Source organism: Xenopus tropicalis, chromosome 1, assembly GCF_000004195.4.
Source record: "Xenopus tropicalis strain Nigerian chromosome 1, UCB_Xtro_10.0, whole genome shotgun sequence".
Taxonomy (NCBI): Eukaryota; Metazoa; Chordata; class Amphibia; order Anura; family Pipidae; genus Xenopus; species Xenopus tropicalis.
In genome coordinates this window covers 129,289,986-129,313,917 of record NC_030677.2, presented here as the reverse complement: position 1 = coordinate 129,313,917, position 23,932 = coordinate 129,289,986, and the positions used below count along the sequence as shown (strand labels likewise).

The 23,932-nt window shown below is 36.9% G+C and overlaps 1 protein-coding gene across 4 annotated transcripts in view; it reads right to left on the bottom strand.

Annotated features, from left to right (window-relative positions):
• The window catches only part of pip5k1b (phosphatidylinositol-4-phosphate 5-kinase, type I, beta), a 95,148-nt gene that overhangs the window by 16,339 nt on the left and 54,877 nt on the right, over positions 1–23,932 (bottom strand). For all 4 annotated transcript variants that reach the window (XM_031890766.1, XM_004910780.3, XM_004910778.4 and 1 more), the window contains exons 3-12: positions 23,776–23,906; positions 21,578–21,695; positions 20,469–20,621; positions 19,557–19,856; positions 7,171–7,376; positions 5,689–5,772; positions 5,556–5,604; positions 2,251–2,335; positions 1,409–1,564; positions 678–822 (exon numbers count right to left, since the gene is read on the bottom strand). In XM_031890766.1, the coding sequence (XP_031746626.1) occupies positions 678–822; positions 1,409–1,564; positions 2,251–2,335; positions 5,556–5,604; positions 5,689–5,772; positions 7,171–7,376; positions 19,557–19,856; positions 20,469–20,621; positions 21,578–21,695; positions 23,776–23,906 (1,427 nt within the window). The remainder of the gene's footprint in view (positions 1–677; positions 823–1,408; positions 1,565–2,250; positions 2,336–5,555; positions 5,605–5,688; positions 5,773–7,170; positions 7,377–19,556; positions 19,857–20,468; positions 20,622–21,577; positions 21,696–23,775; positions 23,907–23,932) is intronic.

The window sequence follows — 23,932 nt, the reverse complement described above, 5'->3', positions numbered from 1 at the left end:
AGAACATTTTGTTTCAGAAGCATTTTGCCTAAAGGATTACTGCTGTAAAGTTAATTTAATTTGGTTAATAAGCAGCATCTCTTAAAGATTTGCTGTCAGGTAGCCTCCAGCTCACAAGAATAGGAAAACAATCAATCTGAATTTGAGATGAAGCCTGATTGTACCTCTTGCTGTAGTTTTACTTTTACTACAAGATCTGTCAAATAGCTGAAGTACAGAGATAACACAACAGAAGCATTAAAATAAATTTAAATTGTGTGTAATACACAAGTTGTCTACTTATAATTTCGTACATGTATACAGAAAGACAACTACCCTTGATGTGGAATGGCTACTCAGTAATGTGCCCAATGATCCCCAAATACAAATGAGTGGAACCCAAAGGGAGATGAAATATTGCCTGCCTGATCCTTTTGAAGAGGGATCATTATCAGCTAATTTACAACACACAAAACTGGTACAGAGCTTAGTCTTTTTTTAAAAGATGGCTGCTTCCATGGAAGCTCTTAATGGTCATGGAAAACGGTTAACATTTGTTGTTTGCAGATTCCTGGAAACGCGCCAAACTTAGATGACACAATTCTACAAGTTCTTAGCTCTGCATATCGCGTATGATCAATGTCTTCCCAGCAACATTTTTTACCCTCATTATCATGGTTTATGATTATGATTATTACCTGCTAGAATACCCTATTGTGTCTTCGTTGTGATACTTATCATCCACATACAAAGATGAAGAGGATACTGATGTTGCTAATGAAGCAGCTTCAAATAAGGATGGGGTACTTGGGACGAGGTCAGGCCGGTGCCTGGAATTTAATGCTGTAAATATGAAAAAAAAAAGGGATTGTGAGATCAGAACAAAGGGTAGCCAATCACTATTAAGGTCCAAACTGCAATATTTTTTGTTGTGTGTTAAGATTTTTTTTAGAAAAATGACATCTACAGGACTGTAAACCAAAAAATCTTCAATAAATAAGCTACAATGTAAACCTGGCCATGTACTGAAAGATACACTCATCTGGCGAGTTTGACAGATGTTGGATGGGCAGGGCCGTCAAAAGGCCCCATAAGGGCCAATATGCTACTGACTTGGCCTAGAAGGCATAAGCAACTTTTATAGGCCTGTGTCACTGTGTCTTGAAACATTAGAAGAGAGTATATATCAGAAGATATTCATTCCTTTTTGTTTAATTAATCATTCCAGTGACTGTCTGACATCTTACAGCAGCCCCCTGCTGGCCTGGAGAAATTGATAATTTTTAAGAGCAACGTATTGACGATTATATTGTTTAATCTGAAAGCGACTACTGAGACTGACTACAAAACTGAGACATTACTGCATGTCACAGGTTCAGGTCAAATTTTAATTTTCTCCTTTTTTTAAAATATGCTGATGCTTCCTCACCTTCTTCATCAAGACTTGTAAAACTTGGCCCCTCGGTAAGTCTTTTATTCTTTTCCTCCATCCAATCCTGACTGTTGGATGAAAGTATTTCCTGTGAAGAGGACTTAAGTGCAGGAATTGAATTGCACCTCTTTTTGGATGGTGACGTTTTTAAAGCTGCAAAATATTATCGTACAATGATATGAATATGCAGAAATTGTAGAACATATAATGTTGGTAACATATATTACCTATATGAAAAATACAACCTTTTTCTTATTTTTATTTTATTCGTTAGCACCTGAGGCATTGGGAAATACAATCCTAGTTATGTGTTCAATATTTTCAGTTACAAATGTAATAGCTAACTAGAAGGGCACTGGCTCTTTGGGCTCTGGCACACGGGGAGATTAGTCGCCCGCGGCAAAACTCCCTGTTCGCGGGCGACTAATCTCCCCGAGTTGCCTACCCCTGCCATCCCACCGGCGACTTACATGTTCGCCGGTTTTGCCGCGGGCAACTAATCTCCCCGTGTGCCAGAGCCCTTTAAGTCGAGATATTCTGTTAGGGCTGGTCCATGTCATTCTTTTGTCTGATAAGAAAGAGTCTGACAAACTAACTCTGCCCTACTTCCTTGTTGCTATATTCCAAAACTGAAAAGAATGCAGTAAACCCCAATAGTACTAAAATGGGCAACACTGAATACACTGTGAATATTTACTTCACTGTTTTGACCCACAATTTAATACTCATTACCAGCAAAAATGCAGTTATTAATACCTCAGTTATACCCTTTTCAGTTATACTGCAGGTTACTTAATCCACCCATATGCTGCACATATCGGTTTCCCATAGAATATTACCTTGGACTTTTTTGAAAACCCTTGCGTTCATAAATTTCAGAAACCTGTCGGCATAAAAACTTGGTCTGTGTACAGACACTGAGTCCTGAAAAGAAAAGAAACAAGTATTTTATGTTATAAAACAGTAAATCCCACTAACCTAAATTCATGTGATAAGCCCCTAGGGGACTTGTGTTTCCCACAATGAAATTCTTAAGAATATAAATCCTGTTATACAAGGTTTTTCTCTCACTCCCTGGGACTCCCTGGACTTAAAAGACCAATCCACTGTCTTGTGAAAATAGATTAAAAATCTCTGGTCAATAAGGACAAACCATGTTACATTTGCCTGCATGGGTATATAGATATAGATATGTGTGTGTTATCTGACTTAAATACAAAGCTGATGATGCTCAGCAAAATAACATTTGTTTTATACACTGAATTTAACTCAGGGGTGGATTTAAGGGTAGGTAGAAGAGGCATGTGCCCAGGGCACAACACTGAGGTGGGGGGGGTGCTAGGCATGTATTTGTGGTGATAAGCATAGGCTTCTATTCACTCTTCTGCCTGTTCTTCACTCTCTGATAACTCTTCTGCCGCTCATCCCCCTGTGTGAGATTCATACACACATACAAGCGTGCATGGGGGAAGTGAGAAGAGGCGGTTTGTCTTGGGCACACTTTTCCCTTGGCCTGGCAAGGGAACTTCAGGACAAAACTGTCCTCTATAAAACTCTTGAAGGCAGGGTTGAGATTAAGGGCTCATTTACTTTTGCAAAGTGCAGTAATAGGTTCAAATATCTGAGCACTTACTTGCATGCATCTGTAATTGTGCCAAGCACCATCATGCTTGTTGTGTCTGCTTTGCAGAATAGTACACAAGGCAGAGAACACTTTTGTTTTTTATATGCTTAGAGCAGGTGGTAATTCTAGGGTTCCCTTTGTGGGTTCCTTCAACAGGTGCTCCCATTTACACAAATTGAATTTCTCTCAAATGACATTGGCCCTAAACCTCTGACCCCCTCTTCCCATCCACACCAGTGATCGATGGAACAGGGGATCACAGGATGTGCAAAGGGTAGGGAATGGGGTCTTGGATTCTTATAGGTCAACTCTTTCTGTGGGGGCCCCCTGCACTTGGTCTACTGCTCCTATATAGTTACATTACTGCTTTAAACTTGACAGTCTCTCTGTTCCACCACTAAACTATTTAAAAAATAGGACTGCATACGGCCAATCTCACCTTCAGTTAGAAACACTTTACCAAAAATGTCTTTATACAAATAAACCTCTAATAAAGGTCCCAAATGTAGGCACATAGAGAAAATATAGACATATAGGCATCCCCTGTCCTGCCTCCTAATTTTCCCTTAACTTACATGTCATAACATTTTATAATTAGGGAGTTGAAGGAAGCACAGAGTGCAACGGGACCCTTTCCTTGCCACCCGCTCTATGGCAGACAGTAAGGCCATGGCTCCTCCTGATGCTGTGCTCTGCTCCTAAGTGAGCACTAAGGGACCAGCTTTTGAACACCTTACCCGTTTAGCAGTTGCACCCCAGGAAACTGTAAATGATCCCTTAATCTTTCCTATGCACATTCATGTACTTTTTAATCCTAAAGCTAATGCCATTAAGGCCAGTGTGGTGCATAATTGCCTAGAATGTTTTATTCTTTTTTATCGTTCTGCAAAAAATAACATGAATTTTGGGAGGGATCTTCCTTGAGGCAAGAAAAGGTTATCCTTCGGAACTTCAGAAACGTTTATAACAGCTGCACAGCATGAAATGCTGACAAAAGTCTGCATGAGTATTTCCCCAGAATTTGTAAATAATTCCTTTGCATCACACTAGAATAAGCAGAACTAAGAGCATTACAATATCCTGTTTTATAACACCAAAATCCTCCTAGTAATACAAATTGTAATAACCTTTCACTGGCCAGACTATACAAGCACCCTATGAATCCACATTCATTTCTGTAATGCTCAGTTAAACATATACAGATAGATCTCAATATGCAAACAAAGGCATCTTTATAGATTAGTGCAATGTCTATTTTTGGGAATGATTACATTGTTTTGTTAATTTTTATAAACATAATACAAGTCTTTTAATAAACTACACTGCCTCATTTAGTACTTCACAAAGTTCTTATTCTTACAACTTATTAAGGGTTATTTATATATTTAGGCTCTATATAGTGATCTTACCTCTCTGAATTTACAAGAGAGGGGTAATTCACATTTACATTAATTTTTAGCATGGTGTAGGCAGTGATATTCTGTGACTATTTGCATTTGGACTTCATTTGTTATGTATTGTGGTTATGGAAATATTTTTCTTTTTGTTCAGCAGCTCTCCAGCTTGCAGTTCCAGAAGCTAAGTTGCTAGGGTCCAATTTTCTATAGCAATCAGGCAGTAGTAATAAGAGGCTAGAAGCTGACTTGGAGAGGTTCTGAATAGGATAAGATAAGTGATAAAAAATAACAATAACAATACAACTGTTGCATCGAAAAAGGGAAATTATAATAAACATGAAGAGTCACTAAGAATAGAACATACCATAACATACTAAAAGTTAACTTAATGGTGAACTACCCATTAAATAAGAGTATGTTCCGTGCTGTTTTTGCTGTAAATACATCTTTCAGACTGGGATAACACATGGACTACAGTTGGTTAAAAGGTCAAACAAGTAAGCCATCCATTTTACTAGGCAGATGCATACAGTTCATCTGGGGACACTAGAACAATAAATGTACTTATGAAAAATAAGTTACACAGTGAATGGGAATGCAATTGGCAAGTACTGTAGTAAACATTTCTGACAGGCTACTGTGCTGGGCCTTGCCTCAGGTGAATGCCAGATAATTTAACTTGTGAAGAACAAAGATAGGAGAAAGTAAACATGATCTGTCTGAGCAGGCTAGGCCATATTTCTCTTTGTGGTTCACAATCTGATACTATAAGAGAGAAAGTTTAACTTTTAAAAAAACAACACTATTTTAAATAGCAGATTCTTAATAAGAACAGAGATTTTCCAAACTATTTGTTCAAAATAAGAAGCAGAATATCAATATGCATTGAAACCATACTATAGAAAGAACCATTGATGTTGAACTGGACTGGTACTGATCCCTGAGACCAGTACTAATTCTATGAATATCATATTATAATACAAGAAGGAATAACCTGAAAATCAGTTAATTAGTTCTTTAGTATTATTTTATTGATTATCCATGGTAAATACAACAAAAACAGAAAAAAATGAATTATAAAATAAATTGCTACAGAATCATATATTATTACTCTATATCTTACCCCATCATAAACCAGGGCTTTCCACGAATGTTCTAACTTCTTCATTAACCTGGACAAAAAGCAAGTACCATTAGTAATGTTTGCATAGAATAAGTGTACAAGTGTGTAAGACGGTTGGTTTTATTTATGTTACCTGTAAGACTGGAGGATATCAATGATCCCCATAAAAAGCAGCATCCTCTCTCCCCTGTGGTTCTTGGCTGGAATGCCTCCCATTCTGTGCAAAAGCAAAAAGAAAGAAGATGAATCTGTTCCAGAATGATAGAATTGAACAGAAAATACCATAAAATTACTTTATAATTTATAGGGATGCACCAAATGCAGGATTTGGTTCGGGATTCGGCCAAGATTCTGCCTTTTTTAGCAGGATTCGGCTGAATCCACGCTCCAGGCAGAACCTAATACTTAAAATCAAGTGACTTTTTGTCACATGAACTTGTGATACATATGCAAATTCGGATTCAGTTCAGTATTCAGCCAAATCTTTTACGAAGGATTCGGGGTTCAAATCCAAAAATAGTGGATTCAGTGCATCCCTAATAATTTACGAAGGACAAATTGATGTTTGCTAATGAATACTAGAGGAGATCTATACCACAAATTTTTAGATTAAGAAATCTAAAAATAGCTTTTTTTCTTAATATATACAAAGTACAATGTTGCTCATTCTAAAGGCTATTATATATGTTGCTGATTAAAATCTGCTTTTTGTAAAGCTACTTGTTCTAGATTTGGATGTGCAGCGGGTATCCATGACTGCAGCTAATGCTATAATTGCTAACAGAAAATGCCAAAGGGGCCACAATACTTCCCATTCAACTGAATGGGAAGTGATCTTGTGTTGGTATTATTATTTTGATTCAAAACACCATAGTCCTAAAAACTCGGGGCTAAGGGGTTAAGCAGTCAGGGCCCCTGTATGTAGGGGAGGCCTGGAGATGGAAAACTATGATTCCTGGGTTATGAAATTGGTGGGTCCTGATAAAATGTGGGCTGGGTTTGGTTGGAAATTGAGTAGCAGTTGGGTAGGATCAAGGGCTTGAATTTGTCAATTTGTTTTTCAATTTTTTTTTCCTTGGAGCCCCCACTTGGCAAGACCCACCACCAGGGGTTCAGTTGACCAGTGGGCTAGTTATTGGGGCCCCCATGGAGGGTGCTGGTAATTTAGTAGTATGGTGCCCTTTGACCATTGCTGGCCCTGTACAACCTATCATCGATATTCTAAAATAAGTTTGAATACCTTGGAATCTATATTTGAGGTAGCTGTAGGTCTGATAGTCCGCACATTTCTCACAAACGCTCTTTTTCCCCTAATTTAAAATTGGTTCTAAATGACTACGCACACAATCTTTTCTCCTTTTTTCTCTAAGCAAAGGGCTTAAGCTAATAAGGTTCAATGTGGTATGCAGTATCATGCCATAGTTTGGGATGCAGGAGCAGGGGTCCAATAACATGTTGATGATAAATGCTTGGATTCCCTGTTGATGTGCTGGAGACTAATTCAATATATATAGGGAAAAGAAACACCCATTAAGGGAGCACTTATTAGTCTATATGGATAGAATGGTAGGTCACACTTTACCCATATATATGTTGTTTCAAAAATATAACTTACGTGCTTTCCTTAATAAAAGAGTCTACATCCTTCCCTGGTCCCTGTATGGACTCCAGGGCAGTAGAATACAGAACTTTTTGTACTGATGGTCTTTTGTTGTCAATGGAGTAGTGTGAACTTTCTCCTTCCTTTTCTTTACTTGTAGAACCAAGTACATGGACACCGAGCAACAGGCTATAATCCATGATTTTGAAGCTTTCCAGTACCTGTTACAAAGACATGAGCAATATGCAGTTCCATAATTAGTCCCAAACACCCTTAGTCTTTAAGGTTTTTGAAATGTATGTTTCAATACAACAATATCACAGAAGATAACTGCCCTCAACTTGAACCTACATGTTTATGTGCTAACTGTTTAGAAGGCAATTGCATCTTAACCATGATCCACCACTTGATTCTATTGAGAGAACTGAAGGTATGGCTGCAGCTTCAGATTAACTCTTTATTAGCCTTTCCTTCTCCTTTAAAGTGTATTTTTGAAAATAATTTTAACCCCCACATCAGAATTCCATAGTCTGTATAACTTGCCTTCATATGGTCAAGAAACTCTTTTAACATCCTCTTACTTTGTCAGGACTGTCTCAGTTGACATACCCAAAAATAGGCAGGTTTGGGGTAGACTAGATGAATGGTCTTAACTATGCACTACTAAGACAGGTTAAGGGGAAGACCCACGGAGCTACTAGTAGCAGCTACTTGTCATTGCTAAAAAAAAAAACAATGCTGATCTTTTACTGATAATTGTCTCTACGTGTGTTTTAGCAGAGGCAATTCTCAGTATTGTCTATGGCAGGGTATTTTCTGGTGTTTAGTAGCTGTGTCAAGTAGCTGCTACTAAGTAACTCTAAGGGGCTGATTTACTTACCCACGAACGGGTCGAATGGAGTCCGATTGCGTTTTTTTCGTAATGATCGGTATTTTGCGATTTTTTCGTATGTTTTGCGATTTTTTCGGATTCTTTACGAATTTTTCGTTACCAATACGATTTTTGCGTAAAAACGCGAGTTTTCCTATCCATTACGAAAGTTGCGTAAAAAGTTGCGCATTTTTCGTAGCGTTAAAACTTACGCGAAAAATGCGCAACTTTTCGCGTAAGTTTTAACGCTACGAAAAATGCGCAACTTTTTACGCAACTTTCGTAATGGATACGAAAAACTCGCGTTTTTACGCAAAAATCGTATTGGTAACGAAAAATTCGTACAGAATCCGAAAAAATCGCAAAACATACGAAAAAGTCGCAAAATGTTCGTTTTCAAGTCGGAACTTTTCCAATTCGGGTCGGATTCGTGGGTTAGTAAATCAGCCCCTAAGGGTGTTTCCTAAGGCCACTGACACACTGGACATTTTGTCACCCAATATAAATCTTGGCTACCGCTGGCAACAAAAAGTCACTTATTTCCTTCCAACAGCTACTTTTCAAAGTAGCCCAAAACTGCCTCTCGTGGAAACTTTGGGCTAATTCGCAAAGCAGCTATGCCACCTATGTTTTCCCACCAGTGATTTGAATTTTAACTGGTGAAAAAGCATTTGAAGGTATGTCATTGCCCTAAAAAGTAATGAAGTGAAAGATGCAACAGATAAAGTTCAATCCCTGTGTGGTCCTGCCTCAGAACTGTATGGAAAACCAGGGCAGTTATAAAGAAATTAAAGTTTTTATGCACACAGCTTCATCAACATATAATTACAAAAATAAACTGGAAAAACTCCTCAGAGGAGTAGAAGACAAGACACAAAGCAAGAAAGGGACGAAGGCAACATAAAAGTAAACACCAGACCAAAACAAGAAATGGACTGAATATGAAAAAAACAGAAAAGATAAATGTACTAAATAATAATGGGTATTGGAAGAAAGATGAAGGGGTAGAAGAACAAGAGGAATAAAGAATAAAAAAAGTAAAATAAAAAAGGAAACAAGGTGGTAGCAGAACGGAAAAGGGCAAAGACAACAATTTAAACACAAATGGGTCACATTAGCTGGTGGCTGTACAAGACAACAGCCGGCTTTATTCTTTTTAAGAAATGCATAAAGATTCTTGGAAACTTAACATACGCGTGGTTAGCCAGAATAAACTGTATTGTGGCTCGGTAGAACTAAGTTGCTACAAGCAAATAGATTATTAAAATATGCTGTAATCTCTTGAGGGCAGAGCTCTTCTTTGTGGTTTTTATAGATCTTCTCCTTGTACGGTAACTATTTAAAAATCATACAGTAAAAGAAAAACTCTGAAATTCACTACAATCTCTTTAATCAAAGACTTCTTTAACTACCTGAAAAGTGTCAACAAAATGGTCTTATTTTTTATTTTCTAACCCCTCCCTAAGACAATAAAAGGAATAAAAAGGGCACACTGGCTGTTCATTTGCTTGTTCCATTCCTATTATGTGAAAACTCAGGTTATGGAAATTTCCTTTAAACAAAAACATGGCATGCGAAACCAATAGGAAAATTAGGGCAGGTCCTCCAAACCTTTCATTGCACTGCTAACTAGTTAGCAACAGTCAAAATAGAGCTTGCAAGATTTTTCTTACCAGTGGTGATATTTATAAACCTGCCATTTCATTTTTAAGCATTTTGTATTTTGACATTAGTGCCCTTTTAAGGAGAACATACTGAGCATGCTTTAAATAGGAGCCACATATTACTCCAAACTAACATCCTAGAGCAGAGTTATTAAGGCCATATTCCAGAACCCCCATCATTTAGATCACCTTTTAGTTTCTGCATATAATGATATGTACGCATGAAAGCAACCAAGTAAACAATACTAATCCTATAACTATGGTCAGGCATATCTCTCTCTCTCTCTCTCTCTCTCTCTATATATATATATATATATATATATATATATATTTAAAACTCAAAGACACCTGGGCTTTGATACCTTTGCAGTACCAATTACCACAAACCATAAACATAACAGAACATAATTATTTTAATGGCATAAGGAAAGACCCACACATAAGGCAGATCAGTGCCATCCTACACATGCCTTGAACCATTTGTTATTCAAACAAGCAGCACTATTCAAATATGAAGATCATATCTATATTTCCATCTCATTTTCATACTGCACGTGATAAAGCTACAGCTAGTTTTAAGGAGCCATGGCCAAATAATGTTCAGTCAGTGGATGGCAACAGAGCAATGCCTGGATGCTGAATAAATGTAATAAAAGAGAAATTCATCATAAACACTCATATGGTGTTCCAATGGTGTGCCCTGCGACTGACATACACTAAATAAAATTTAATGTACATTAAAAGTTACCTATAAGTCATGTCGATTGTTTTTTTGCTGATAGAGCCATTTTTTGTAAGTAATTGTTACTTGAAGTCTCTATAAACCTGACTGTTTTGCCAACCTGACTGTCCCTTTTCAACCTGTCATTTATAGCTTCTAATGCTAAAGGTGCTGCACAAATATGGCAGCCCCCTCATAGAGGAACATGGGGAATCAGATAGGTAATGTAAAAGCATCAGGAAATACTTTTATAGCAAAATTATAAATATCATGCATAGACAATTTTATAACATATGTTAAATAGGTTTAATTTCTGGTGTCATTATCTGGCTATACAGGCTCAGATTTTTGTTGTCTTAGCGATCATACATATTAATGCAACCATCTAAAACTTACATTCAGATTGAAATTGTAGGATAAAGTCCTACAAATAATCCTAAAAATAACAAATCAGGTGATGTTTTGGCCATTGGATAATTGGCAGACAGCAACGGTACGAAAATGTAATTGCCCATCTTTTCCTCCCCTCCTTAAAACATTTTGCTACTAAACACTGTCTTTAAACCCTCCCTCCCAGGGGTGTAACTACAGAGGAAGCAGGGGGAACAGGGGGCCCTAATTAATAAGCAATTTCAATACATCTTTATAGAATAGGTCAACTTCCCAATATTTTGGGGCACTAAATTGAATCTGCTGTGGGGCCCAGTAACATCTAGTTATGCCGCTGTACCCTCCCTTTCTCCCCTCTTCAACAGCTTACATTTTCCTGATCCTCCCATTTCCACAACCCTTAAATCATTTACCATTCTCTGCCACTGACTTCACACACCCGCCCATCCCCACCCTACCTACAATGTCATCGAGCAGCAGGTCCCCTACTGGCTGGCAGATAGTAATCGGAAAGGTGGCAACCCTAAATGTAGGAAGAAATCACATCCAGTTAAAGGGAAACATGAAGACCCATCCTAAACAACTTGCAGACCCATATTGGGATCCCAAGCCACAGGTTAAGAATCCCTGTGTTAGAGATTGCTTTCCATTATAGTAATTATTATCATTATAGCAACACACAGACACAACAATTAGCTGAATACATGTGTGACTTAGATGTGCTTGCAGGTTTCACTAAAAGCAGCCCAGTTCCCAAACCCCAGGTTTGCATAGCTGAACTTTCTGCTTATTTTGGCATCAGGTATGTGACTGCCTGCAAACAGACTTGCAGAAACTCCTTCACCATGGTGCCATACTGTAAATATCATGCTGTATAGTGATCATGATGCTCATGGCCTGCTTCTAAACCCCCTTCTTTAAGATGCACTTAAAGTGATACCGACACTAAAAAACTACTCTTTTAAATATGACACATTATGTACATTACTTGAATTTCCTAAACCTGACTGTTTTGCCACCTGACTGTCCCTTCTCAACCTGACAGTTATAGCTTCTAATGCTAAGGGCCTACTGTTGCACAAGTATGGCAGCCCCCTCATAGAAGAACATGGGGGATCAGATGGGTAATAATTATAAAGCTCTAGCAAAGACAATATTATGATATGTAAAAAAAAGGTTTAATTTCTAGTGTCAGCATAGCTGTAAGACTCTACAGAATGAAGCACCAGGTTGAGAACTACCCCCCTATCTTAATGCATAAGAGAAAGTGTGTGAACAGCAGCATAGTTAATGATAACTCTAATTATGGAAATAAGAATTGTGGCAATACAAAGTCACTACACATGGAAGGCCAGCTAATAAGCCTAGGAATGCCCATCACATGGGTTCTTACTGCCAGGTTAAGCTGGGTTTACCAGAGAAAAAATTCAAGTTACAACAAAGGCTTTAGCAGTTTGATTAAAATATCTGCAAAGGTTTCATGAAGTGTGAAATGTATTATACCTATTCAAGTTGGAGAACAAAAATGCACTGCTTCTGGATATCCACAGATCATTGATTAACTGGTTTTCGTTGAGAGGTCAGCAAAGTACTGGCATAGTTATACAAAAACATAGCAAAAATAATTGCTGAACCTCCCAAATGTTGTTGTCCTCACTCTCCTTCAAGGAGTAAAGTGCTGTATTATGCAAATTCTTCATGAGACATTGTTTATAAGAAAATTAAAGTAAAAAATATAACTGATTTATCACAAGCAAAAATATATGGCCCTCTAACAACCACTTCAAGCATTCTCAGTTAGCAAATGGCTTTCTGAACATTACGGTACTCTCCAAAACATAAATCCCCTGTTCAGTAAAACACAGGGAAGGAGAGTGATATACCCTACCTATCAGAGTAATTGTTTTAATTACTGGAATAAATCAAACAAAACTGGCTTCCTTATGAAAAAAGAAAATATTTATTAAAATGGTTACTACACAAAGTATTGCAAATTGGGCTTTATATGACATTAAACTGTGGACATGGGCCCCCTGAAGGTTATGTTGGTGTGAATACTTATTTGCTGTTGTGAGTGCTTGTTACAATATGTTATGTGGCAAGCACTAGCTTTTTTTTTTGTAACTGTAGTATTAGCAACCACAATTACCTACTTTAGTTATGATGTAATAATAGCTAAGCAGTACATAAACCATGTACCATGCTTAACTGGATTTACAGCCAAAATAACACTGCTTTGATTTAAACGCTCTTTAAACTTCATTTATGAATGCAAGTGCAAAGCGCAAAATTGGGTGCTATTTCATGTGTTAATAAGGGTAATTGTGCCATACAATTGTAGGGTCAATGTCCCAGTTCAGCCTGTATTGATGAATTGTACATAAGTACAAAGTACAGGGCACACAGATGCAAGAAGTGCAGAAATTGTACAGCTGCCTTGTGGAGCTGGTATAGTTGGTTCTGGGGTTTTCTTCAAGCATTGTCTTTCCATTATTTCAATCTCCAAATTATAAACAAATAGACCTGATAGGATTGTTTTGCCTCCAATAAGGGATAATTATACCTTAGTTAGAATCAAGTACAAGGTGCTATTTTATAGTTACAGAAAAAAAGGAAATCTTTTTTTAAAATCTGAATTATTTGATTAAAATGGTGTCTATGGGAGATGGTGTCTATTGGAGTTTTCTGGATAATGGGCTTCTGAATAAAGGTGGCCATACACGCACCGATATTATCGTATGAAACCTCGTTTCGTACGATAATCGGTGCGTGTATGGCATGTCGGCGAGTCGACCGATATCGCAGGAAGCTGCTGATATCGGACGACTCGCCGATCGGACCAGTTTGAAAATTTTGATCGGGCGCCATAGAAGGCGCCTGACCAAAATTCTCCCTTCAGAGCTGAATCGGCAGAAGGAGGTAGAAATCCTATTGTTTCTACGTCCTTACCTGCCGATTCAGCCCTGAATGGTGTGTGGCGGATCTTACGATGTTTCGTGCGACCGATGGTCGTACGAAACATCGTCAGATCGCCACGTGTATGGCCACCTTAACAGATCCCATACCTGTACTTCTAGCATCCCTTTAGCTTTGCCTACAGACCCCAATAACTTGCAGATAAATAAAAGCACTCTGTTAATGCTGTTATTGATGAAATTCACAAATAAATTTAGTAAGAAATCCTTGAGCCACAACTTGTGCTGATTTACCAACAATGGCTGCACCCAACTGTTCAATGATAACCACAGGGTGGCCCTGTGGCAGGGAAGGACACCATTAGATAGCTCAAGAGTGAATAACTATTTAGCTCTTAGTTTGGCACCTTTTCCTATTTTTTTGGTTTGAAAAATATTTGTATGCTAGAAGATGAGATTTAGAAATTTGGTGGAGATCTGTCATCTTTCTTTAGACCTATCGTTCAGTTCATATCAGTTCAAAGATGCCTACTGTACCCTATGTAAACACCAAGATAGGCACACACCACTCATGCCCCTGATAAAACCACATGAGCGGTGAAAAGTGTAGGGATGCATAAGTGGACTGAGGGTTGTGGCTAGCCCCAATTAGTCTCAATGTAAGTAGGCAGGATTGACTGTTTGGGAGGACTTATGGAAACATAATGGTTACAAGTGGGAAACCAATCAACTACTTCAGACATGACTCATACGTACACCTTAAGTATATTTAAGTGGTTTCATGGGCATGGCCCAGCACTATTCCAGTGACAGATGTAATGCTGACGTTATTAAGAGGCTTTTAAGAGTCTAATAAGAATTACATTTTAGTGCCAGGATGATACATTTTTTTTGCACCTGACTACTTGAACTGGTCCTCATTTCTGGTAAGGGAGGGGAGTCATTTGAACTGCTGAGTGGCTCCAGCCCCATCACATATTGATTTAGTTTTTAATCAGTAAATGGTTCAAAACGATCCCAGCATGCTACAAAACTACAGAATTACATATCTGTGTCAAATATAGTGAGCTAGTAATGTGCGTGACTTACTTGTTTATACAATGGCAAATTGTATTCAAGTTTTACGGACCCATCAAAACATGACGCTCCCACTGAGGGAGGATGCCTGATGCAAGCAATATACTTGCTTAGAGAGAACCTTTGTTCAGGCATGTCCAGGCAATAAGACCCTTTTATACTTTAGAGGCAACAAACAGACACATATTACTTTCTGTTTCCAATGTCAGTGCATGCTTTATGTTTGAGCACTGTGGAAACAGTATGAGTGTATTTGCATTTCAGCAGAGCAGTGAATGAGCTGCATTGTGAGCTTGAATGTTATCTTCTTATTGTATGCAGCTGGACATGAGATCACCAGTGGGTCATGTTCACACGAGACAGCCTCAGCTACTGTCTTCATGCCACGGGTTTTATATCTTATTTTTTTTTTTTCAAAACAATGGGAAACATTTTTCATTTTTTGCAATAATATTTGGCATACTAGCTGTTTGCCTCTGTGACCTATTCTATTTTTGGGTTCTGTTTATTGGTCAAATACTGTTTCTGTAATATGTTTTTAAAGTAAAATGTAAAATAAGTTTCACCCATTACCTCTGGAAACTGTAAGCTCTAGTGACCCTGCTACCATTTTGTATGTTTGTAAAACTTTATAAAGGCCTTTTTTTTTTTAATAAAAAAAACATACTGATTCATGTTGACCATGTGTTCAACAAAAGCAAACATTTAACTGTGCTATGGTGAATGTATATTGTGATAGACAAAGGGAATTCACAAAAATATAAAGTGGAGATAGATTTGTCCACTTTATTCACAAACCTCTTTTAAACAGACAGTTTTCAGATTTTGTCTTTTAGATTACATTTTATCAACATTTTTTTTATTTTAATTAATTTGCGCTTGTTAAATCTGTTGGTCTGCCATCAAACCCACTCCCACATCTACATGAGCTTTGCAATAATGATTTTACCAGCAGGATTTTTCATTCAATTTGCCAGTCATTTCTGAGATTCTTAGATTTCTGACTTGTATGTGTCAAAAACTGTACACTACCAAAACTTCAAAGCACCACCACAGAAATCAGAATTCTGTTCTTCAGATTTCAAGGCCAAAAAATCCTGTAACAGTAGGTTCACCCCAGGAAATTATATATTTTGGAAATTACATTTGAGTAATCCAAAATGGGTAAATATGGCTTTCTATTCTAAATTTCCAAACCACAAAGCTTTCCTTCATTTGGGGTGTTAAAATTCCAGGATGGATTGATGGCCTGAATCATTATTGTTTTAGAGATTCTAATATTTTGGGCTGATGCAGTAAGTTCAGCATGTAAAATATAGCTTTTCTACCAATATTTGTTTTTAGGGTTGAGTTCTCCTTTGATTGCTATGCTTATGTAAACAAAAAAAGTTTATTTGGAATAACAGATACCAATTTGTATTCTGGACATATGTGGGAAACCTACTCACAAATATGGTTTTCCCTTAATCATAAATAACTCCTGTGCATTTAGACGGTTCATAGCTCATCTATGTCAAGATAATTATAAGAAATAAACAATGCCATGTTAACATTTCTACTTGCAGTGTGAGCATAACATTTATCTTAAGAAGCACTGGGTACAAATATATGTTCCATTTTAACACAATATATATAAATGACAACAAATATTCTTGAAGTGGTTGCACATACAGATTTTATTTAACACCTTAGTTGTTAGAGGAGCATAAAGCATAAAGCAAGATTATTATTATGCCAAAGACCTAAGGGGCCAATTAAAAGCAAAATAAACATTATTTATTCGTCATCCAGTTTCTCATTCAAATCACTGCCTGGTTGCTAGGGTAAGTTGGACCTTAGCAACTAAATAAGTGCTGAAATGGCAAACTGGAGGGCTACTGAACAACTTTTAATGACCATTAGAGGATGTTGTCCTACAACGGACTATTGAAAAATCACTGCCAAAGCAAACAATGTTGCAGGTAGCTCGTATGAATTAAATCAGAATATGCAAACAATTCAAAGTATGCTAAAAAGATGGCAAGCTGCTTGTGTACATCTTAATTTAATATGCATCTACGCTGTAACTGTTGCATTTAAAGAATCTTCTTTGCACTCTAGTAATAATGGTCTGTGATGACATAGCAGACACATTTATCACAACGCTTGTATTTGCATTTCCAGTGTCACACCTCTCTGTCAGACAGACCTGCCATTTTGCAGGCAGCTAAAACTGTAAAAGAACAATGAAGTTGTTTACTCCTCTTTGTGCAGAATACCACTGCTTTCCCAGAATTTCCTGCACATTTATCAACCAAAACAGAATGAGCATGAATTCATGATTTGTGATTACATATATAATCCAAGGTTTTTGTCAATCCTAAAATGGCCATATACGTACCCATAAAATCACACGAAACATAGTTGTGTGTGGGCCCCATATTTTCATCCCAATAATTTTTGTACCATGGCGACCAGTCATTTAGTCAACCGGCCAAGTTAGAAACTTTGGTTGCATAACCATAAAATCTGTGCATGTATTGTGTATTTGACAATATCCTTGGGGGACCCACAATGCACTTGCAGGAAGTCACTTTTGTATGACTGGTGCCAACTATTTCATGTTCAAAACATCCACTCTGAACTAAGGTAGTTCCATCCATGATAAATACAAAAATGGGTCAATTGTCTGTAAAGGCCCGGCAGGCCACAAATACCAATATCCCTATTTAAAGAAAAACTAAAGCCTAACTAAAGAAGGAAGCTAGAAATGTTGTACATTATGGTTTGGGCTTCTGTTCCAGCCCAAGGCAACCACAGCCCTTTTAGCAGAGAAGATCTGTATCCCTCCGAAATGCCCCCAGTAGCACCTTATCCTTTTTTCTGCTAATTCACTGCACATGCTCTGTGAGCTTAGGGACCAACTCATATACTGTATATACAGGATATAACTGTCACAATATAAGGCTGACTAGCAATTAATACAGATAATTACTATATGTACAATCAGCTTATGACAGGCCATCCTCATTTTCTACATTGCTACAAACCCTAAGTTCAGTTTCTCAACAGCTGCTAAGAGCACACTGAGCACATGAGTGAGCTCCTGTGACAAGTTTGAAGTACTGGATCATTGCTGCTATGGAGGTGTTGAAACTTTAGGCTGGCAAAATAAGTTCAGTATATAAAATATAGCATTTTTAGACATATTCATTTTTATGGTTTAGTTCCTGTAAAAGGAGTATTGACACTTTGGGAAAAAGGAAAAAAAGAGAATAAAAGTTTGACATTTACTACTAACATATTCAAGTACCACGCATCTGCAGGTTTACTATTTACTATTGTGAATTGTTATATAAAACAGAACTGACACTTACTGTGTCATCTATAGCCAGTGTTAGAGGATTTGTATTACTTCTGGTGTCAACAACATAGAGATGGTGGTGTAAGTCACCGTTGCCCCTACCCCAGTGTTGTATACACAAAACTCATATAAGGCGTGTCAGGGATTCCTTGCTGTTATTGTTCAGTGCAAAAAACTTACCAGACTGGTTAATTCTATGCCAGACAAATCTGAATAACAATATGCAACATATATAAAAATTTAAACCAAGGTCCTACTGACAATTTTCCCAAAGTGATGTCACCCAAAAGTTCTGTCTTTCGTATCTAGTTAGATAAGCAGTCAGAATGTGGCAAAGAACACCAATACCAAATCGGAATACTTTTATTAAAGACCAATGACATAATATGCACTGTGTCCCCTTCTCAGAAAGTGTCCTCAAGTTGTGGGCCACAACCTGCCTGCATTGCCTTGGGCTACCCTAACTCCAGTTATGATACAAATACTAAATCTATAACAGCCTCATCTTCTTCTACGTCTACTACTGATCCTTTTGATAAACATTTAATTAAGTCATTAAATGGTGGTTTCATTGGTCTTTTGCATTAAAATATATACCCTGCCTATGCCCCATTCTCTGATTTTATCATGTTATTAGTCTTATCCACCACCCAATTGGGTACTGGTAGACTATAAATACCTTTGCTGTTTTTTTAAATAATCATTGTTGCCATCTACTGATCTTTACAATAATAAAAGGCTTTGCATGAGCATTGTATTTTGGGATACTAGTTGCTGATTTTTATCAGTTTTCTTTACAGAAGCTAAATGGCTTATTCAAAGTGAAAATTTGTTTCTTTTTTTTAAAAAAGAGGAAAACATGTATATATAAGCGGTCTCAGGTGCTGGTAAAAAAGTAAATATAAACCAAAAAAGGTACCACACTCATTTAGGAACTAGTGCAAATATGTGATTTATGAAAAAAGAAACAATGTTTTGAGCACTACTGTGCTCTTCCTCAGGGTCAAAAACAATGTACTGTTTAATTCCATGTAAGCACTTAAATCAAAATAGGGGCTCCAGTTAGACACCTAATAACATTAGAAATATTTTGATCTTGGGAAATGGATATATAGATATAATTTAATGCATAGCCCACCAATAAACCAAGAACAATGGCTCATATTTGTTGTTGATTGTGTCAAATGGTATATATATATATATATATATATATATATGCAATGGTTTTTCACAAAATCTAAAGTTCATTTATGTGGTTAGTAGGCACTTCCTTTAGATTTTTAGTGTATTCCCCTTATTTTCTTATGGATTTTTATATTATAGTGATGCGTATATAAGCAATTTACAATAGCAGTTATATCTAAAATAATGCAACAAACCTCAAAAGGTTCAAATAATGTCATTGAATAATTTTACTTACTCGACAATCCCTCTGCAGTGTTTTCATCAATGCACTATATGTTTCGGGATCAAAATATAATCCCTCAGGCGTATCTTGCAAGAAATCCAGGTCCTTGTATGTCGGGGAGGATTTTTCCCTTTCTTTTCTTGAGGCCCTGCGCTTGTATGTTGAACCTTTCAGGTCATATTTATAATTCATCCTCACTGATCGTGGCAAAACATTGTTCATTACAACAATTCTTATGTTTATTCCACCGGATTGAACACAGTAAAGTCCATAGAATTTTGGTAAAAGTGTCCTGGGATTTTGATTTAAATTCTAAACGAACCAAAACAATGTAAAGTTAGTACATTAGTAGATCAGTCATAAAAGACCCAATGGATTTATACTAGACAACTTACTGGCTGTGTTCTACTAAAAATAATACATTTACTGCAAGGTTATGTCATGAAAAAGCAACCAGAGCTGTCCCACTAAAAGCCCAAGTAATTTGCAAGGTTTTAAGTAAGCTTAATTTTTTTTTTAACAAATATGTAGGTTAAATAATTATGATCATATTATATCAAAAGTGTTTCCTGCACCAAATCCTTTACATGATTAGCCAAGCATTTTGAAGTGTGGGTGCTTGGTTAAAAAACCCTATAATATAACAATGCAGCTCCAGAGCAGCAACGTATAAAAAGCACTCCACATGTAAAATAGATACTGTCATATGTAGAGTGCTCTCTATGAGGTGCTGTCTTGGTGTTCATTTCTCCTGTTGTTTTTTTTATGTTGACTACGTGGCCCACTGCATGGAAATATTCACCATTTTGTTGGCTGTGCATAGCTTATGAACCCAATACATGTAATAAAAACATATAACCACAAATGTGGGTTAGAAAACCACATTACAGTGACCAAAGGCAGAGATAAAAGTTGGAAACTTACCATATAGTACCCTGGGAGAAGCTTCTGTAGAAACTCTGCTTCTTTGTGCTGAACAGTTTTGATGATAAATTCATCATCGCTTGTAACAAAAAATATGGAGCCACTTGCACCAGGGTTGGACAGTTCTATCAAGGGCTCACTGCAGAGTGAATACTGAAAGAACAGATATAGTCTGTTTAATTGCACATGAAAGAAATGCATATATATATTTTTTACCCACAAGGCACACATAAAGAATCAAGCCCTGTCCTGCAAACTCCTCACCCTGCCTCCTATCGAAAATCATCTTGTGTAGCTTTGGCTTAAAAACCAGGGTGCCTGCTGCAAATTTGTGTTGAAAGGGGACTGTAAAGATAGATACACTCTATGAACAAGATTTGTTTCAAACACTTTTCCCTTGCAGTGTTTTGAGGTCAAGGTTAGAAGATGAAAAGCAGCCAATTTTTCCTAATGAGCTGCTTAAATATGGCAATTAACACATAAGAGTTTTCAATTAGATTTTAATCAGTTCCATTCACAGGGGTATTTTGATCTAATTATAACTTTGTAATGAAAGAATTCGTATAAACACTAGTAATACCATGGGGCACAAAAATATAAATTATAATAAAGCAAACACACAGTTAATGCTAAACCCACATGCCCTGTTACTACTTAACTCATTTAACAAGCCAAGCCATGGTCATAAAGATAAGAAATTAAAATAACCACGGCTTAATTGTTGCATGGAATGTATACCTCATCAGTAATATTGCTTAGCATTTTGTTAAAAGCTATTTCTACCAATCCAAGTAAGCACTATTATTTTCTGGTAATTTAAGTGCAAACACATATGAATGACTGTACCCCTTTAAATAAGTAAGATTTGCTTTAAAAATAAGATCTGCAGGTAACTAGCCAGTACCTAGAATGGTAAAGCTGTATACATAGTGGCAGATTTAACCATTTGGAACAGAGGCCTAATGGACTGATGACTGGATTATTTGGTTACACATTGATTTGTGTCATTTAGGCCTATACACATGGGGAGGAATGTTCAACTTTCTAAAATTTTCCCAAGCTGACCTACATTACCTTCCTTACCAAGTATCAAGATGCAAAGTTCTTACCAAGTAGTCATCTGGCTTGATACCAAAAAGTTCTCGAAAGTATCTGAAAGCTAGAGGAGCATAGGTCTTGAACCTGAAGTCTGGATAGTGATGTGCTGGAGTTAGGTTGCTTCCTTCACTGAAAGTATAAGGGAAAAATACAGAAGTTTTTATAGAGGTACAACATGTGTTAACTAAGTTCAGTACTTCATTGCAATAAAGTACTGTTGATAAAAGCCTTTGGTTATCAGTTTTTGCCCTTAACAGTATGCCTTGTGAATTACAAAAGCTAAAGAGCAAAATGCTGGAAAGACTGAATATTTGTGCAGATGTAGATTGTAACCACAATATGATAAAACTCTGCAACACTGGCAATTACCAGATGGGGTACTGAAATAATAAGCAAGCTGAAGCTAACTTTAGTAAACTACTATTAAAGGAAATCCAATACTGGGCAGTATCTACACTAAAAATGTCTAGGCTCCATGTCCACCAGACTAGCTAATGTAGTTGCACCACAATGTTGAATGCATGTGTCCTGTGCAGTTTAGGTATTTTGCACAGGGAGTAGTAACAATGCCGTGTAATAAACGCTACCAGCTTAACAGAATTATTTTTATGATGTGAGGCACCTAGTGTCTAGCAAGCCTAACAAATGCTTGCAAAAGCAACTATTTGCCACTGTAAAGACTTAACTAAATAACATGTCAATGAAAACTCATCTGAAATACCATTATGTGTAAACCCACTGCAATGCCTCCTCAAGGAAAGATAAATGAGAAACCACTCTTTTTTCCAATCAATACCATTCAATTACACACAGAAAGAGAGAAAAAGATTCAGATGCCAAAAAGCTACCAAAGTTGCTCACACTGCTCTTTTCATGATAAACATAGACCAGATAACTCTTTTACCTCAGAGCTTATATGGCATTGTTTACTTCCTGCCTATTCTGCCATAGTTTATGGATGAGATTCACGCTAGCCATAGATCCTTTGTCTCTTTGCACCTCTAGCTAGAGGCCATAACATCATTACATTGACACTAAAACGTAAGAAGATATACATCAATGGATCACAATACACAAAACAATTGTTCTTTTTTTGTCTTTTCTGTCCTTTACAATCTGTACACATGCATGGGTCAACAGAAAACAAAATGACACTTATTCCCCTACAATTTCAAATGTTCAAATACCCAGTTATTTACAGCTTAATGATTCTGAGCATATGCTAATATGTGCATCATAATACCAAAACAGTAAGATGTGTTTATATTACTGTTTTGGTGTAATAATTGCAACATATTTTTGTTGATGACCCATAGATGTGGATAGTCTAGAAAGTGTTTCATTTTTCTTTATATGCAGGAAAAATTATGGGGAGTATCCCCAACTTGTATTAGTTATTGTTTGGTTTGCATGTTTAATGTCTATACCAACTTATTGTACAGGGCTGGAGAATATTTTCTGAAGCTGGGTATAAATGTGCAAAGTTGTCAAACAAGCAGAACCATCTACATGCTGGGCCAAATCAAAATGATTGAGCACATTTTGCATATTTACTTTTATTGGTAAATCTGAAAAAAATAATGCTGAGCATTGATTTGGAGTGGGACTTTCTTAGCAATTGATGTCTAAAACACATCTGTCTTCTACAAATAGGCAAAAAAGCTGGTGCTATCAATAGTAAGACAGCCTTCCTTTGCCTATAAAAGAGCACAGCTATTGGACTAACAAAATCTTGCCAAGCTCTACCGGACATGTTACCTGATGTAGTCATAATAAAAGCTAAGGGATAGTTTATTATAGAGTTTATTATATACAGTACATTAAACTTATTTTTAACACACCAATTGGCCTTTATATACATAGCAACTGTTTTACAGTTTCTATCCATTATTTTAACGGAATGCTTAGAGGTTACGGTCTAAATATTAATGTAATTGCATTCACACTGCTAAATATAGCAGATATCCTGCCTAAAAGAAACATAGCTTGTATCTGCAATAAAGAAACCATCATCTTTAGTCATTTTTGTTCATGTACCTTGTCCACACTAATTCTATCCTTTACCATAAATGTATCAAATATGGGAAGCAATAGCTTGTTTAAAATATTCTGTGGTCTAACAAAAATGTGAAAAATGTGAAAAAGAAACATAAAATTTCTACAGTGCACATGAAATGATGTATTTTTAATGGGTGCCTTGTATACTTACCTTGGTAAAAATACACTCTCAACTACGTAAAAGTCTTGCATAAGAACATCTCTATCTGGCTTGGATGTAAGATTACCCACGGTGTAGCCTATTCCCAGCTGAATGGTTCCTTTAATCGCTGATGACGTAGTCTGCAAAGAGAAGATTTGTGTATTAT